The sequence below is a fragment of the Lycorma delicatula genome, chromosome 3 (genome assembly GCF_047948215.1).
Source record: "Lycorma delicatula isolate Av1 chromosome 3, ASM4794821v1, whole genome shotgun sequence".
Lineage (NCBI taxonomy): Eukaryota > Metazoa > Arthropoda > Insecta > Hemiptera > Fulgoridae > Lycorma > Lycorma delicatula.
In genome coordinates, this window is record NC_134457.1 from 49,716,856 (window position 1) to 49,735,556 (window position 18,701).

An 18,701-nucleotide genomic window follows, 5' to 3' on the forward strand; every position below is an offset into this window, starting at 1 on the left:
TTCCATAATAAAACAAATAATCCTAACTTCAAGATTCAAAATCATAACTTTGCCCTGTTTTTGCTCACTATGTTTTCCTCCGTAAGCTTTGACAAGCATTCGATCCAATTCTGCAGCAGTTTTCTTTAAATGATAACAGAAAATCAATGCTGTCTGCAAATCCTAGTTTGTAGATACAAAACTTGACATGTTCAACGCTACTTAAAACTATGCTGTTGTATGAAACTTGTATTGCGAGTTGAAAATCTTTGTCAGCTGTCGAAGAAAGAAAACGGCGCCAATCAATGATGCGGTTTGGCGGTAAGTACATTGACAGCTAGGACCATCTATAGGCAAATTCTGGTTTCATATTTACACACTTTGTATTATTGTTTTTTTTATCTACAACCAACTCCTTAATTTATAATAGACAAAAAAGAGGTCTCAATAATTTGTTGTATTGGATAAGGGTAAAATATGCAAGTTTTTTCTTTTTAAGTAGTAGGGTAGTAAATAAATAGAAATCTATAAATAGCATTCCCCTTGATGAATACCACCAAGTTTCCTATCAACAGTTGCTTTAGTAACAATTGCTTTTTCTTCTTTTGACCTTCTGACTGGAACACATCATACAGTCCTTATGTTTTTATGTGCAAAAATGAAATGACTAACAATTGAAGCGCTGGATAGTATTTGTCTATGTCGACAGTCAGGTTTTTTGAATGGGTGCACAAAAGTCTCCAATTAGACTTATCAATAATATTTCTTTCAAATTTTTATCTGACATTGTGTACTTTTCCTCATAGCATATTCATTGAATAAATGAATTAATTCACAATAGAAGTCTCCAACTTTCAGAAAAATAATTTTCTAAAAAAATTAAAAATAAAAGATTTTTACTTTTAAAATTTTAAAATTAAAGATTGTCTAGTGAAATTTTTTTACTTGATTTTTTTATTTATGGCTTATTCATGGCAATAACACATAATAGGCCTCTTCTATAAAATTCTTACTGCTAGTCAAAGGCTCAAGACTAGATCCTTGATGCTTTTACCTCCAAAACAGTTTGAGTTGAACCAAGAGCATTGGTGTTTGTACTGATGTTGCTTGTTCTATGTCTAGCTGTCAATGGAGGATTGAAGGCTTTCTAAGCAAAGTCTGAAGCACTGCTATTCACAGGAAAGCAATTGCTTCAAAATATCTTATTCCTGTATCAAACCAGGTCTTGTATATGTAATACATGTTATCTCGAGGTATAAAATCCATTTTCGAAGAACATTTATCACTTACTTTGAGAATTATTTTCAAAATGATAATAACAATAAATTTGGATGGATTAAAGATCCATTTAAGGCTTCTGCTCCATCTGAATTTTTCTGCTGCTGAAGAAGAAAATTTGATTGAGTTGTCTTGTTACAATGTATTGAGAACAAAATTTAGCAGCATGGGATTAACTGAATTGTGGATGTCAGTAAAAGATAAATATCCACTCCTAAATAATAAAGTTCAGTGAATTTTTTATTATTCAGCAGTTGCTGTGATAAAATCTAAGTATCATGCAAAAATCAATTTAGAGAAGGAAATTTGAATGTGTGTCGTTTAATTTGATGATTTGAGAAAATGTGTGGTGATGAACAGACTCATCCATCTATCCCACTTATTTTTATAATTAGTTGAATTTGTTCAATTAAATTTTTTTTGTGATTTGAAATGTGTTTTATTTATTTTTAGCTACTCTTGCAAAAAATTATTGGTGTTTTACAAAGTCTATTTCTTAGAATTTGACACAGGGTATCTTGGAAAAATCTACATTCAGCATGGGTGCTGAGAATCAAAAACATTTGAAAACCATTGTTTTATGACATCAGGAAGTACTTTCAGCAGAGAAACTGATAGTCGTAAAAGATGTATCCATATTTATCTTATTTTTTCTAATAACTTATAACTATTCTTGTTCAATTCAAATAAGTAAAATGGCATCAATTTTTTTTAAATATAACTAGTCGCTGATTTGAAAATTCCTTTTTTTAGTCTTTGTAAGGAATTTTTTTTTATGAAAAATACTTTATATTTAATGTACAAGGGCCATCCAGAAAGTGAACAGTGTTTGTGCATAGCAATCGTTCCTTTGACCTATGAGCCAAGTTTCATTGTTGCAAATAGTGCAGTTACTTGTAGAATTTAAAAAAATGTGGAAGAAATATTTACCAAAAGTGATGCGCTTTTCAATTACCACAAAAGTTTGTACATTAAATCTTTAGACAAATAAGGGAAATTTTGAATAAATAAAATCTAAGAAAATGGTGCTTCATGTTCAGTTAAGGAATATATGGTGGTGGTTCTTGACAAATAATGTTGTGGATAGCCTTAATTTTTTAAGGCTATCCACAGCCTTTAACTATGACTAAAGAAGCAGTCGAACAGTAAAAGTTTTAATGGTAGATGAATCTGTAAATGGATTATATATACTAGAGTATAAATGAACTATTGATGATAGATTACATAGCTTTCTCTCCAGAAATCAAACTTCTACATTAGATTGTTTTAATCTTATAACTATTGAAAGTAAACACAAATCATTGGAGTAACATTCACTAACTTCTAAATAGAAAAAGCTACAAAAACAACAAACTGAGTCATTATGAATATTTTCTGGGCCAGAAAGCCCTTTTTTATTCATTGATTTTGTACTAAATAAAATTAAAATAAATTCACAAGCTTACTGTGAAACTAAACTGATTTACAGCTATTACAGCTAATCCACCGGGTTGGTCTAGTGGTAAACACGTCTTCCCAAATCAGCGGATTTGGAAGTCGAGAGTTACAGCGTTCAAGTCCTAGTAAAGCCAGTTATTTTTACACGGATTTGAATACTAGATCATGGATACCGGTGTTCTTTGGTGGTTGGGTTTCAATTAACCCCACATCTCAGGAATGGTCGAACCTTGTGACTACACTTCATTTACACTCATACATATCATCCTCATTCATCCTCTGAAGAATTATCTAAATGGTAGTTACCGAAGGCTAAACAGGAAAAAGAAAGAAAGCTATTACAGCTGAATCATTTTTACTTTCTCTGTGACCTTTGTAAGAAAAAAAAAATTTTTTTTTCTCTTTTGGTATTTATTTTGTAATGTTTAATTCTTTTTTGTTTTCAGTTTTACCATTTAGCTTCAGTTAGAATGCAGGAGTTGTGCAACCAATTAACATTAATGGAAACTGATTTGAGACGGAAGATTTGGACTTGTTTTGAACATACTATTGTTGAACACACCGATCTGATGCTTAACAGACATCTTGATCAGATTCTGATGTGTGCAGTTTATGTTATTTGCAAGGTTAGTTAGCTTTCAAAACATTTTATGATTAGTTTTTAATAATAATACTAAATAAATTCTGTTATGTTCTTTTATTTTGTCTAAAGTTAGCATAGTTTTAAATCTTAATGCTATATATATATATATATATATCTTCTTTGTGTTATTTCTAATTTATTACTATTGGTGACAGTTAAAATAATTTAACAAATTGTTACTTTTTATTGGAGTAAAGTAAAACTTCGATTTTTGTTTAGAAAGTTCTGTAAAATCTGATTTAACAGCCACTTTTATTACCTTTTATTGAAACTAATATTAATTATGATTATATTATATATTGATATTAATTGGTCACTCAATCTGGACCAGAATCAGGTACCAGAATCTTGGACCAGATTCAGGTAGCTATTGATCAGTGTAGATAGTGGTCATGGTTTCAGTTACTTTGAAGACTTTTCATAGAATATTGTAGTTTTAAAGAGCAATCTGTAAATATGAACTTGAATAAACATTCCTAAATTGGATTGTCATGTAGATCTTTGCATTTTCATCTGGGAATGTTTACATATACTTTTTAGGTAGTTCACATGTATGTAATGTTATTGTTGGGTAAGTAAGAATAAACTTATTTGTATTTTAAAATGTATATGAACTAGTGATGGCTGCTTTAATAGATTTTACTGCATTTCAGTTTTCATTAATTATCTGCACTCTAAATTCCAAGAAAAATCAGCAGTGATATCATTTCATATTACTGAGTGTGTATGGATTCTAACCTTTTTTTCAGACCACAATTGCATGCTGAAAAGGTGATGGAGTGGCACCTTTTATATATTTAATTTAAAAATAAATCGTAATTAAAATTGCAGAATATAAAGTTATGAAACATTTTCTTCCAAGAAGATTTTACAAGGTATATTCATAAAGTAAGGGCCGTCAGCTTATATTTAAATATTAGTGGATCTGAACACAGTTTCATGTATGCTGGGCCATCTATCTGCTATTTACGAAGCCACTGCAGTTGTTGTTTTGATTCACTAGTTGTTTACCTGCTAGTGTATGCAGATTGCAATGTCCACAACAATCGTTTCTCCCATCGGTTGTGAATTGGGCACTGTGATTCAAATTTTTGTCTGCATAAGGATCTTCAACTGCTGAAATTCATAGGGAGTTGTACCTAGTATATGGACCTGTACAAATGAGTGAAGGAAAGGAACAAGTGAACCGAATATTGTGATGCGATAGGTGATTGATGGTTAGTGCTCTGGCTGATGAATTTCTACATGTTGGACTTGCTTCAGATTACACGATTGTCACAGAAAAGCTTGGATATCACAAACTGTCTATAAGGTGGGTACTGGAAATGCTCACCGACCAACGCAAAGCGCAAAGAATGTGCAGTGGATGAGCATTTTTGGAGCACTATCGACAAGATGGAGTTGATTTATTTTTCCACATTGTTATGGATGATGAGATGTGGATATCCTACACCAATGTAGAATCGAAACAACAGTCAATGCAGTGGCACCATTCAAGTTCCCCAAAACCGATAAAGTTTAAGCAATCTCTATACTCGAGTCGAAAAATGTTGACTACCGTTCTTTGAGACAAAAAGGGTATCATTTTGATTGATTTCATGGAACGTGGATCAACAATTACAGCTAATGTGTACTGTGAAATGCTCACCAAGCTGAGATGTGTGATCCAAAATTGACGATGCAGGAAACTGTCATCCAGCATAATCCTCCTTCATGACAATGCGCATCCTCACACCGCTGCTTTAAACAAGAAGAAGATTCAAGATTTTCATTGTGAACGTTTTGACTACCCTCCATGTAGACCTGACCTTGCACCTAGCAACTACTTCCTCTTCTTGCATTTGAAAAAGTGGCTTGGTGGACAACTGTTTGAAAACAACAAGGAACTTTAAGACTGCCGTTGTCAATTGGTTCAATTCCCAGGCAACAAAGTTCTATGCAGAAGGGTCAAAGAAACTGGTGCAGCGTTACAAAAAGTGCTTAGCACTGAATGGCGATTATGTGGAAAAGTGAAGTAGATAGTAATAAACTAAAACTGTAAGTAAAATCCCTTTTCTAACGAGTTAATTTTTTTTAATGACAAAACGACTCTTAATTTATGAATATGCGTTGTATATTTTTAAATTATAAATTCAGCTTAAAGTAATATGAGATTTACATTATGTCCTGCTTCCTCTTAAGTGAAATAAGCATTCTAAAATTATAAGTAAAGGACATCATCAGTTAACAGAATTGTTATTGCCAGTAACAATTTCTTTAATGATAATATAAATTTATTTTATATTGATACTTTATTAGATTTTAAAGGAGTTTATTCCTTAATATTTTTTTAATATAGTATTAAGGAGGATTTATTAATATTAACCCATCCTTGAAACTGAACTGATATTTTTCTATAATAAAAAAGTAATTAATTTAGGTAATTAATAAAAGAGTTAATTTCTTCCTGATTAGCCAACCATAATTGACTAAGGTTTTTAAATCACTAAACTGAGTTATTTGCCTGTTTTACTTTTATAGTTTGTTTAAAGAACACAAAGTTTCATAAAATATATTTTAATTACCATATTTTTTGAACCATAAGAAACACTTTTTATATAAAAAAATTGACTTAAAATTGGAATGTGTTTTATAGCTCAAAAGTAACATTAAAATATATGAATCTTTATACTGTATCAAAGCTATTAGAGAAGCTCAATTACTGGAACAAAATATTAATAAAATTAGTGCAGTACATCAGTGAAGGTAGGTATGTAAGGTAATCCCAAACTGAGAACATCATGTGCAAAAAAACACATTTTAATACCCAAATTATCTCGAGGCATGTGGGGGAATTACCAATTTACACTGTCTACGAGCATCAATATATCAATATCTAGTGGTCTGTTAACATGTGCACTTTTTTGTACGGTTCAAACAACAATTTTATTAGATCTGAATTATTTGTATAAATTGTTAAATTTTTATCATAAAATTAGAAAAAATACAAAAAAATACTTTCACATGAGTTATAAATTAAATGTGATAAATTATGCAAAATAGTATGGAAACAGAGCAGCAGAAAGACATTTTGGACCACCAAATCACAAACCGACTAAATGGTTTGTGAGTAAAGAAAACAAGAGAGACAATTAAAACTTCTTTGTAAACACAAGAAAACATTCCATTTACACTTAGAAAATTGCCCAGAATTAGAATTAAAATAAAAAATTGGAAAACAAACCATCCAAACATGGGAATATCCGTTTCTACAGAATTGTTCATTTTTGAACTGAAAAGATGGGCATCTGCTTATGGAATTTTTAATTTTACCAGATCGCTGACTTGGTGCCACACTGTAGTTTTAACTTGTTGCATGGATGGAAGAATATTCTAAGATAAAAAGGTTACCAAAAGGTATAACCCTCTTGGTGGCATTGTTATCCACATTCAAATTAAAGGCTAGACGAACGACACAGGAAAGAGATTTTGGATATAAAAGAAAAAGGCAAAATTTCCAGGTGCATTGTATAAAAAGCCTACGATATTAATGTGAGGATGCACAAAACAGAATCAGCCAAGAAACTTTTAAAAGAAATCAATACAGAATTAGCTGTCATTCCTGAAGGCCTCACAAGTCAATTACAACCCTTGGATGTATCTATCAATAGACCATTCATAGATTTTCTGCAGGAAGAGTGGAATAGATGGATGGCAAAGCCAAATCATGATATTACAGCAACAGGACATATGAAATGGCCAACAGTTTCAGAGGTTTATATCTGGATAAAAGATTTATGGGAATCTGTGAAAGAAGAAATGATTATAAAGTCATTTAAGAAATGAAGGATAAGTCATTACTTATCCTTATCTTTCATATCCTTATCTTTCATATGACGAGTTTTTGAAAGGAGTGGGTAATATAAATGATGACATTAATGAGAGTGAAGATGAATTGAATATTATTTATTCTTAACTATTCTATTTTACTGTTCCTTATTATATTATGATAGTTAGTATTACGGTACTTAGTTTTTATATTATTAATTAATTTAGTAAATTAATTATATATACAAATATATGTAAATAAATTACATATAAAGTTTTTTATTAAATAAAATATACAAATTAACATCAAAAAAATTTCAATGCAATATTTATTTTTCAAGTAACTTTTTTTTTCATTAATAAATTGTTTTTTTGTTCATATTTTATTTAGTGATCAAATAATTTAAAAGAAAGATTTTTATTTAAAAAAATTTTTAATTATCTTTATATACATAATATAATATTTTCTTCCAAAAATCATCCCATAAATTTGGGGTGCGTCGTATGGTCTGAATAATACAGTACTTTTTTCATAACATAAAACAATAAAGAATTATAAAAATATTCAGATCACGCATAAGTTTAATGTCACAATAAATGTTAAAAGTGATTTTCTTTAAGCTTTATACACATCCTTACCTGTTACATGATACTTGTCGCCACTTTTCCTAATAAATATTTATTGAAATGCTTTGTAGGGTAGATTTTAGATTAATGATATTAATCTAAAAATCTATTAGTGGTAATTATATTTTCATATGAAATGGCCAAAAATTTCAGAGGTTTGTACGTGGTTAAAAGACTCATGGGCTTATTGATGTACGTGGTTAAAAGACTCATGGGCTTATTGATACAAATTAAAGGATATTAAATGGAACACTTATTTTTTTATGGAGGATTTTTCTTTCTTGCTCACATGTTTGTAGTGTTCACTGCTTCATAAGTTGATTAATTAAAAATTTTGAAATACTGGGTGATTCAAAAAGGATTTAATTTTAAAAACATATAAAAATTTGTTTAGATAACTTACAGATTCGGTTAAAGTCTCATTTCATAGTAAAACACATCAAGACTGGCATAGCTCATTAGAACTGAATTTGGCACCAGTGTTGTTAAAAATAGATGCATTTACTAGTACAGAACGTGCTCACTGCGTTTTGGTTTCACAATTTGTAGTCAGCAACTGCAGTTCAAAATAATTTTCTTAGAGAGTATGGTTGGGGGCCTCCTAGTAGGCATACAATTTACTCTTGGCACCAAACCTTCATTGAGACAGGTTATGTTAAACATAGAAAATCACCAGGATACACACGTTTTCCTGAAGCTGCTGTGGAACAACTCCAAGAAAGCTTTGCATGTAGTCTGAAGAAATCAACTGGACATAGGTCACATGAGACTGGCATTCCACAGACTGTTTGGCACGCATTACATAAACAATATTTTACTTGAAGCCAGACAAACTAATCGCAGTTCAACACATTACAGATGACAACAAAGTTGCTCGGCTGCAGTTTTGTGTGGAAATAATGGATAGAATTGCAGATAAGGATACACTTTTAGACAATGTATTTTTTAGTGATCAGTCAATTTTTCACATTAGTGGCAATTTGAACACCCATAACTGTCGAATACGGGGTAGCGAAAACCCTTATGAAACTTTGCAACACATTCATGATAGCCCTCTTCGTTCAATGTATTTTGTGCCCTGCGCAAACAAAGACTGCATGGCCCATTTTTCCAGGAGGTAACTGTAAATGGTATTGTTTATCTGGACATGCTTCAGAATTTTCTTATTCCTCACTTAAGACAATGATGACCAAGATGGATGCTATTACTATCAGCAAGACAGGGCACCTCCACACTACCGCCTAGAAGTCAAAGACTTTTTTTTTATACGCGATTCCCAGGTCAGTGGATTGGTCATTAAAGTCCATTTTCATGGCCACCTCACTCCCAGAATTGACCCCCTTTTTTCTCATGGAGTTTCATTAAAAATTGGGTAAATGTATCACTACCACCTTGGCCTGCTAATTAATGCTGCAGCTGCAGAAGTAATCCTCAACTTGGTGGCTACAGTGTGGAATGAAATCGACTTCAGGTAGGATGTATGTCGCATTAAAACTGGAGGCCATATAGGGCCAAAGTGAATGTTGGGTGAAAACTTCATATGTTTTTTTCTATGTAATGAGACCTCAACTGAATCTGTAAGTTATCTCAATACATTTTTATATGCTTTTAAGGAGCCATTTTTGAATCACCCAGTACTTTATTTATTAACAGTACATCTTTCAACATCAGCCCAAGAAAACTGTTACTTAACCTTAAGATTTAACTGCATCTTTTGCAGAACTCAAACAGTGTGATGTTTAATTGCATAAAAATAGCCAGGAAAATTAGTCAGTAGCTTTTAGTGTATGTTTAAAGTATGACAAGACCATCCATTACATATTATCCCATTCAAACTAACAAAATTTTCATTTCTTACTAGATGAAAGAATTACCAGAAGTTTTTTTTTCCTTGAGTCATTTGACTGGTTTGATGCAATTCTCCAAGATTCCCTATCTAGTGCAAGTCGTTTCATTTCGGTATACTCCCTACATCCTACATCCCTAACAATTTGTTTTACATATTCCATATGTTGCCTGCCTGCACAATTTTTTTCTTCTACTTGTCCCTCCAATATTAAAGCGACTATTCCAGGATGCCTTAATTTGTGGCCTATAAGTCTGTCTCTTCTTTTAACTATATTTTTCCAAATACTTCTTTCTTCATCGATTTGCCACATCTCATCATTTGTCACTTTATCCACCCATCTGATTTTTAATATTTTCCTATAGCACCACTTTCAAAAGCTTCTAATCTTTTCTTCTCAGGTACTCCGATTGTCCAAGTTTCACTTCCATATAAAGCTATGCTCCAAACATATACTTTCAAAAATTTTTTCCTGACATTTAAATTAATTTCTGATGTAAACAAATTATATTTCCTGCCAGAAGTAAAACATCAGAAAGGTAATTAATTAATTAGTGTAAATTTTCTCATCATTCACTACAATTTTTTTTTTTTAAATCACTCAACATACAAAGTTATATTACCAAGCATAATATTCTTGTGAATCAGTTAGATGATTTCTGAAAAAATCTAGTTGACAATGCTGTTTTTATAATTTATTTGAAGGTTTAGGAGAAAAAATAGAACTGCATTTGAATCTTAGCAAGGTGTTAGGCTATGTTTAAAAAATATATATAGTATTTAAGAGAAATTTAACAGTTCAAATTAAAAATACATGTTTCATATAAATAATATAAAATAAAGTGTTTAGTTTAAATATTTAAGGATTTGGATAGAAATTTACCAAAATAATTTAATTTCTTGAAATGGAATTACAATTCCTGCTTAATTAATTTTTTTTATATAAGTATATTAAAAAGTAATTATACAGGTAGTGATGTAGCCAGAGGATGTGCAATCATGTTTTCAGGTAAAAGTTTGCGATCAAACTCAGATACATACAACCTGCGAATATTTTAAAATAAGCTCAGTTTATAGCTTTACACTTCTGTATGTTACGTTGTATATCTACTATAATTTGTTTTTTTATGTGTTTTTCAGATTGTTGGAACTGAAAGAACTTTTACAGAAATAATGCGCTGTTATCGTTTACAGCCACAGTGTGTGTCGAATGTATACCGCAGTGTTTTACTTAGTGGTCCCCAACAAAATACTTCTACATTTAACAGTAATAACAATAATACTGCTGATAATAGCAATAATTCCAGCCCTTCCTTAGGCACACAGTCTGGTAAGCTTTATTCATGGTTAATGTTATGAAATATAAACTTAAAACAAATATAAAATACACTTTTTAAATCAGGATTTTAAAAAGAACATTTCAAAATTGAAAAAAACCAGTATTTTCACTACACAGTGACAACAAAATTAGTCAGTTAGTAAGCAAGTGTAGATTTCCTTTTGTATATGTATAAACTTAAGAGTGAATGATTTTCTCATGATTTAATGCATAATTTTCTTTGTAATATTGTATATAACTGTAATTTAATTTTGTAGTAAAAAAAAAAATTAAAAAATGAAAGATTGTTGGAAGCACCATTGTTTGTGATTGTTTGTGTTTATATTTTTATCTTTATCTTTGTGGCTGAAATTTTTAATAAGTATTTTATTGTCACTAATATTTTTAGAATTTTCCAGAAATCTTAATGTATTACAATTATTTATAATGCTTTTGTCTGTGAAAAGAGTAACGAAGGGATTGATATTTTGAAAAAGAATAAATTATATAATTTGTTTAATTTCTATATATATAATTTATATAAATTATAAATATAATTTGCTTAGAACCAAAGTATTGAGCTAAACTTTTCCAAATGCTGTTAAAAAGTGTCCTGAAATTTTATTTTAAGTCAAAATTTGATTTTATTCAACTAATCTATTATTCAGTCTCCCCAATTGAGTTAAAGTATGAAACATATTCAGCAGAAAGTGGTACGTTAATTTGTTTGTTTACAGTTTTTTTCCCATACTTTATTTGGACCCCTGAAATGTCATTCAGAGTTACTTCTTTTACATTAACGATGATTCAATGAATTTCTATCATGATTAGAGTGAACATGACACTTGTAGAGCTAAATATCACCTGCATTTTGGTCACATTGAAATACTTACATGCTATTTATATGAAAAAGGCAACAGAAAATAATTTCACTTCTAACTTGCTATAGTAAGCTTAGGATGTATGGTGCTTGTTCTTATTATTTGTCATTATTTTGTTGTACTTAATTGTGATAATAGTTTAATATTTATAATATATAAATGTGTTACTAGTAAGCAGATGTCTAAGTATTTAAAAAAAAAGAAAGAATTTGTAGTGAATAAGGCTTGCAATCAACAATAAAATTAAATTGGTCATTCTGTTTTTTCTGTATGAATGATAATCCATTATATCCATGATTTGTAAATAATGGATAAATCAGTGCAATATTAATAAATATATTAGAATCATAGCAACCCAAAATTTATAGTTTCAAGTTTACATTCTTTATTGTATTACCAGTCCAGGAGTTATTAAACTTCTTACCTCGTATTGATCACTTCACCGACCCTGAAGAAATGATAAGCTACATATCCTCTTCATATTCCCTCCTTCAAGCTTGTATAGTGTATTATTGTAAAAAAGAATAAATATAAAAAAGTTATTTGCACAACTGTCTAACGTTTTGATAATATAATAAAATTATACTTTAAATAAATACTTCCATCTTAACAAAATTCTGAAATAAGTTTCAGTATAAAACGTAATCATAAACAATCATGAAAATTCTTTTGTATTTATCTTATTCTGATTCTTCATGGCACATATGAACTTTAGTGAAGTCAGGTTTTGTATTGGCTCTTCCTTTACATTTCTTGTTACATGGACTCAAAAACTATGTTTCTTGAGCATGAATACTCTTTATCATATAAAAAATCATGTAAAAAATAAGTTGGAGTGCTCTCTGTATATAACTAAACAACTACTCTGGCATATTTTAAAATGAGTAAATGAAATATAAGTAGATTATAAATTAAATAAACTGACCTCAAACTTCAGTTATTAAATACTGGATTTTACTATCTGTCTGGATTGTCATTAAACACCACCACCACAAACTTCAAGAACTAACAAAGGAATGGAGAATAAATAAAATTGTAGGAATTTAGAAATAGTTTTCACTATTCATAAATTTGTTTTAAATTAAAGCTTGAAAAATGTATTAACTAGTGCATGAAATAGCTGAAGACTAATGAATGGAGTCCTGAATGTTTTCTCCATAATTACTACATTATTTTATTTTACTCCATTATTTAATTTGTTGTTCCATGGTTTAATTTATATTGTTAATATATAATAAAAATTTTCTTCTTTGTATAAAATTATATAAATGGCAGTTAAATGTGTCATTTGGCCTACCACCCAGTGGCAGCAAATAAACTCTACTTAATATCAGTGAAAGGTGTTTTTTGAATAAATCAAGGACATCACATGAAACAATTTCATATTATTTCCTATGTACATGATGTAATGCAAGGTCCTCTTTTTGAATTGAATGAATATCTTTAGACGTAATTAATAATCTTCTACTAAGAAAACATAAACGGTACATTGACCATCATTTTCAATTGATTGTAAAGCCTGTTGGTTATTAATTGGTTAAATTATGACTATTAAAACAAACTGAGTGATGTATTTTTCATTCTGCGACAACTCATTTCTTTTGGTATTAAGAAAACTTAAGTTTTAAAATTGCATGCAGATTTTTCATTGCCTTATTAAACCGATAATGTGAGTTCTGTATTTGTTTACGCTTATTCATTGATTTATTATAAATGATTTTTTGAGGTAAAATAAATACTTTCTAAATTTTCTGATTTTTAACAAAATTTATAAATTTTTTCAAGCCAGTTTTTTGGTCCTTAATACATATTCAGACTTTTTTATTCATACATTTATTTAGACACTTGTACATTAACACTTGCGGTTTTATATTGTAAACACCATAATGTAGCTTTGTAGCTTTTGAAAATTTACAACAGAGATATTAAAAATTATATTTTAAATTATTTGCAAACAATGGCATTTTTGAGTACATTTGATAGACATTAAATTAAGGATCGACTTATTTGTGGGGATATATTGAACAATTATTAATACATTGATTAACTTGGTATTTGATATATTTTTTACATAAATTGTTTATCTTTTAGAGAATTGTATAAATATTTTTTTAAATAAAGCTTTTTCACAATTTTCTGCCATGAATAACACGGCAGAGTAAGCCTAATTTGAATGCAGACTTAAGCTTATTCAAACAAATATCGCAGTGTAATCTCTCTCCTCAAAGCAAATAGAAGTCTTGAAGAATTCTTAGCATGAAAGTTTGATTTACGAATGGCTTTTCCCATTGAGAAATTCTTTCCATATCTTGCCTATGGCTTTCATCTATGTATTGAAACATAAATGCACACACTTTTATCTTTCAACATGGAATTGCTTTAAATGGTTTTGATGGATTTTTCACTTGTCTTCCTTTTCTTCAACTGCTATAGATTTTGATATTCAACAGTACATTCATTCAAAGTAAAAAAAAACCAACATTTTCATTCAGTGACTCTTCAAGACTTATCAAAACAATTGATATCTGCTGTAAAACATGCACCCCTCATAATAACCATAAACATAAGCTCTCGAAATAGCCATAAGTGTTCTCAGCAAAAAAAGGTGGAAGAAAATGCATGGAAAATTGTTATTGTAAGCTGTTATCGCTTTATTGAACTTTGACTGAATTTTTTTTTATTAGATGAAAGTTCTTCTAATGGTGAAGTAAGAGGTGATCTCATCAGGTTCTACAATACAGTTTATGTTATGAAGGTTCAGCCATTTGTAATGAGGTTCAGCAATCGAAGTTCCCAGCAGGTATTATTTTTATGAGATATTAAGATTTCTGCTTAAAATATAGTGGTTATTCTGCTAGTAATTTTTGTTCTGGATTTAATCTGTAATGTTGATTTTTGTCCTAAAAATATTGAAAATAGACAAACTATTAAAGAATTGAAAGACGTTGAATTTGAATAGATTATTGGTTTTTGATTTTTATTTTTTTATATATAGAAATGTCACAATTAAGATTAGTTCATAAAGGTCATTGAGGAACGGGAAAGTGAGACCCTCCAGGGATAGGTTTTTCCCTCACAACTGATGGAAATTATAATTTAAAGCATCATAGATATTATGTAATGTATCTGATCCTGTCGATGACATGGATACTATAATTTGAAACGAGCTAAACAAATGTTGAATCAGGATCCCAAGGGGCCTCCAAGTCAAGGTTTTACAACCATAGCCAATGGAAATTGTGATATGAAAAAACACAGATTTTTTAACGTATCTGATGCTATTGATGATGCGGACGTAATGAATTTTAAACAAGCTAAACTTTTCTTTGATGACTACACAAATAGTCATGGTGAAACGTTTGTAGGTTTGGAACGATTAAATGAAGAAATAAAAAACAAATTAAAAGATTATGATGGACAAATAAGTTAGCATGTGGGGAGTGAAACATCAAAATTGATTATGAATCATTTAAAAGATTATGACATAACAATTAAAAAACACATAAACAATAAAATAAAAAAATTGCTTGAACAAAGTAAAAAAAGATGTAGTCGAAGCATAAAAAAGCAGCTGAATATATAGATGATAAATTAGATAAAAATGCGATTAAATCTATGATTGCAAAATGATTCGTAAAAATGAAATGATAAAAATAGTCCATTTCACTGATAAATTTATTGTATTTTGTTGGTTTTTATGAAATATTTTGGTCACTCGAATCTGAGTGAGCAAACTTTAGATACAATAAAGAATCATTAACTTTGAAAATATTGTTGTTAAAGATTGTAAAATATGTTGAAAAAATTACTTTATATGAAACAGTTTGGCTGGCTCGAGCAGACTAATTTTAGATAGATTAAAGAATCAATAACTATGAAAAAATGGGTTGTTAAAATTGCTGTTTATTGTAAAGATGTGAAGAAAAAGTTAAGTTATTCTATCAGTCCGAATTCAGACTGATGAACTGAATGGATTCATTAAAGAATCATTTGTTTTTTAATATCAATAATGTATTTGAATTTATATAAATCTTTTATTATATATAGATATGAAAGCAAAGAAAGATAAGAAAAAAGGATGTGGAATTATCAAAGTACTCAGATAATAAAACGAGATCTCAAGCTGATCAAGCACTTGCTGAATGAGCTTGGGAACGTGTAATTGTGCCAGATAGCAGTTTGACTGAAAGAGCAACTGCCTATGCAGTAACTAACACGATGAAACTTCAATCTAAATTTGGCAGTAGATTGAGACCAAGAAAAGTGGTGGGTGATTAAAATTGAAGAAAGGTGGTAGCGGTACTGCTAAGAAGAAAGTTGCTTTAAAAAAATAATAATAATCGATTCATTACTGAAATGCGCTTTATGCGATCATGAATTGATTGAGTACGCAAAACAGTTGAAAATTCCACACTTCTGCGGTGTTTTTATGCTCGAAACTTAACCGAAAACGATTGAGAAAATTGAATGCGCTATAATTAATTTAGACACTTTCAACGGTTATGGTACGCAATGGGTTTGTTTCTGGAAAATTGATAAAAATGTAAATTACTTTGATAGTATATGTAATGTACATCCTCCTCCAATATTGATGAATTATTTCAGTGAAAAAGCTAATGTAACATTCAATTATATTAGATATCAAGCTGATGGCGATGTAATTTGCGGTCAATTATATTTAGAGTTTTTATGTAAATAAATTATATGTTTGTTTTATTTATTTTCTCCTAAAATGAAATATGATGATTATATTGTCAATTGATGGTAATAGTTCAGTGATTAAGAAATCATTTTTTCCTCCAATCGACCTTTCAAAAGGTCAATATGAATTTGATTTAAAATGGTTGGACCGCCAACACTATTCCGAACTTTGAAGAGGATAAAAACAATAAATTGTGTTTTGTGTTAATTTCCAGCTTAGAAAAGATGAAAATAATAATTATGTATTTCCAAAGAAAAATTATATAACTATACCAATGGGTAGTTATGAAATTGAAGATATCTGTGAAGAATACATACAGTGAGAAAAAAAAATGAAAAAATTAAACAATCCATCACCTTGCGAGCAAACACCAATACGTTACAGTGTAAAATTAAAAACACTGTTTGGATAGATTTTTCAGATCGGCAGTCTGTTGGGTTATGAACCGAGAATTCTCAAACTAAATATAACATCTTTTAGATCAAATAATAAATATCATTCCTGTAAATGTTAAATGTGTAAAATGTAAAATTATTTCGGGTGGTTATAAAAATGAAGCACAAGATAATATTTTGTACAATTTCTTGTTAAGTGCAGATCTGGGTGATATGACTGAAGAATATCCATTTTATATTATATTTGTACATGTAGATGTGAAGGAAATTTATAATTTAAGAATACGATTGACTGATGAAAATGATCTGGTATTAAATCTATGCAGTGAATGAGTAAGCGTGTCATTAGCATTGAGACAATGTAAATAAACTAGTGAATTGAATTTTTTTATTCTTTTATTGTAGTTAGAAATGCCTCTTGTAAATGAAAGTCTTGATGAGTTTTTTGATGTTATAAGTTGACTGAAGAAAGCGTTAAGAAATTAAAATCTCTAGGATTTAAAATTGTTGATAGGAAACTTAAAAGCCCCAATACGTTATTGAAATGAAAAAAAACATATCCTTTTTATATAGATTGTTCGATGAATTATTTAAACGTTAAAAAAATGTGCGTTCAGATGAATCGTTAACATATAATCAATTTCACTATAATCAATTTCACAAACATTCTCCATATGAAAATAGCTTTAAAGCAGATGATAAGATTACAATAAGAATAAATCAACCAGATGTGTATGCTGTTTGAAGTGATAGTTTTTTGTGTTTGTGGGAAGCTTGTAGGTGAAAATGGTAAAAAGTCAACATCAGAATTAGTTAATTTTGAAGGTGCCTTTCTATTGCAATTCTATATGCAATATAAAATAAACAGTGAAGAGGTGACCTCCATTTTTAAAATGGAGGTCACATCTACATTCTCATGCATTTCAATAACAAATTGTTTAATTTCATTATCTGAATTAGCCGGATGGGTTAAGAGTACAAATAAAATTGATACGGATGATGATGGTAATTTTAGTTTATGTACACCATTATTGATGTTGATTAGTTTTACTGAAGAATAAAAAAATAATTATAAACAATAGACAAGAATTATCCTTGAAATGTAGTAGTGATGACATGAACATGATACTGGCTACAGTTTCAGATCATAAAATCTAGACTAGAAATAACAGAAATTGCATAGATTATACTGTATTTATAGGTGGCGCCTCAGTATCAATTGGAATTGCTTAAATTGAGAAAGAAAAATGAAGAGTTGCATATGCCATTTAGAATTTGGGAACTTCACGAAAATCCAGCAGTTCCTCAAACGAAATCTATAATGTGGAACGTGAAAACATAATCACAATTAGACAAACTGTGATATGTTATTGTGGGTTTTCAAACCGATAGGATAAATAAAGCTACAAGGAACATGTCAGAATTTGATTCGTGTAACATGAAAAATATTAAAGTAGTAATAAATTCAAATCGTTATCCATACAAGGATTTAGAAGGGAATCGAATGATGATGTATAAGATGTTTATAGACTTTCAAAAATCATATTAGATCGATTCACCATACACGTTTTCAGATTATAAAAGCAAATATCTGTTGTATATGATTGATTGTTTGCGACAAGATAAATAGGTGTTATTGATTTGAAAATTAAAATTGAAGCCGAAGATAACTTCAAATCTAATACTTTCGCGTATTCTTTATTAATATATGAAAATATAGTTTCTTACTCACCACCATTAACTGGTAAAGTAGTAAAACCAGACGAAAGAAGAGTCATAGGCTAATAG

General features: G+C 29.7%; 1 protein-coding gene across 3 annotated transcripts in view; it reads left to right on the plus strand.

Annotated features, from left to right (window-relative positions):
* LOC142321585 (retinoblastoma-like protein 1) overlaps positions 1–18,701 on the plus strand; it is a 79,947-nt gene that overhangs the window by 49,218 nt on the left and 12,028 nt on the right. For all 3 annotated transcript variants that reach the window (XM_075359794.1, XM_075359795.1, XM_075359796.1), the window contains 3 exons: positions 3,141–3,320; positions 10,758–10,947; positions 14,501–14,616. In XM_075359794.1, the coding sequence (XP_075215909.1) occupies positions 3,141–3,320; positions 10,758–10,947; positions 14,501–14,616 (486 nt within the window). The remainder of the gene's footprint in view (positions 1–3,140; positions 3,321–10,757; positions 10,948–14,500; positions 14,617–18,701) is intronic.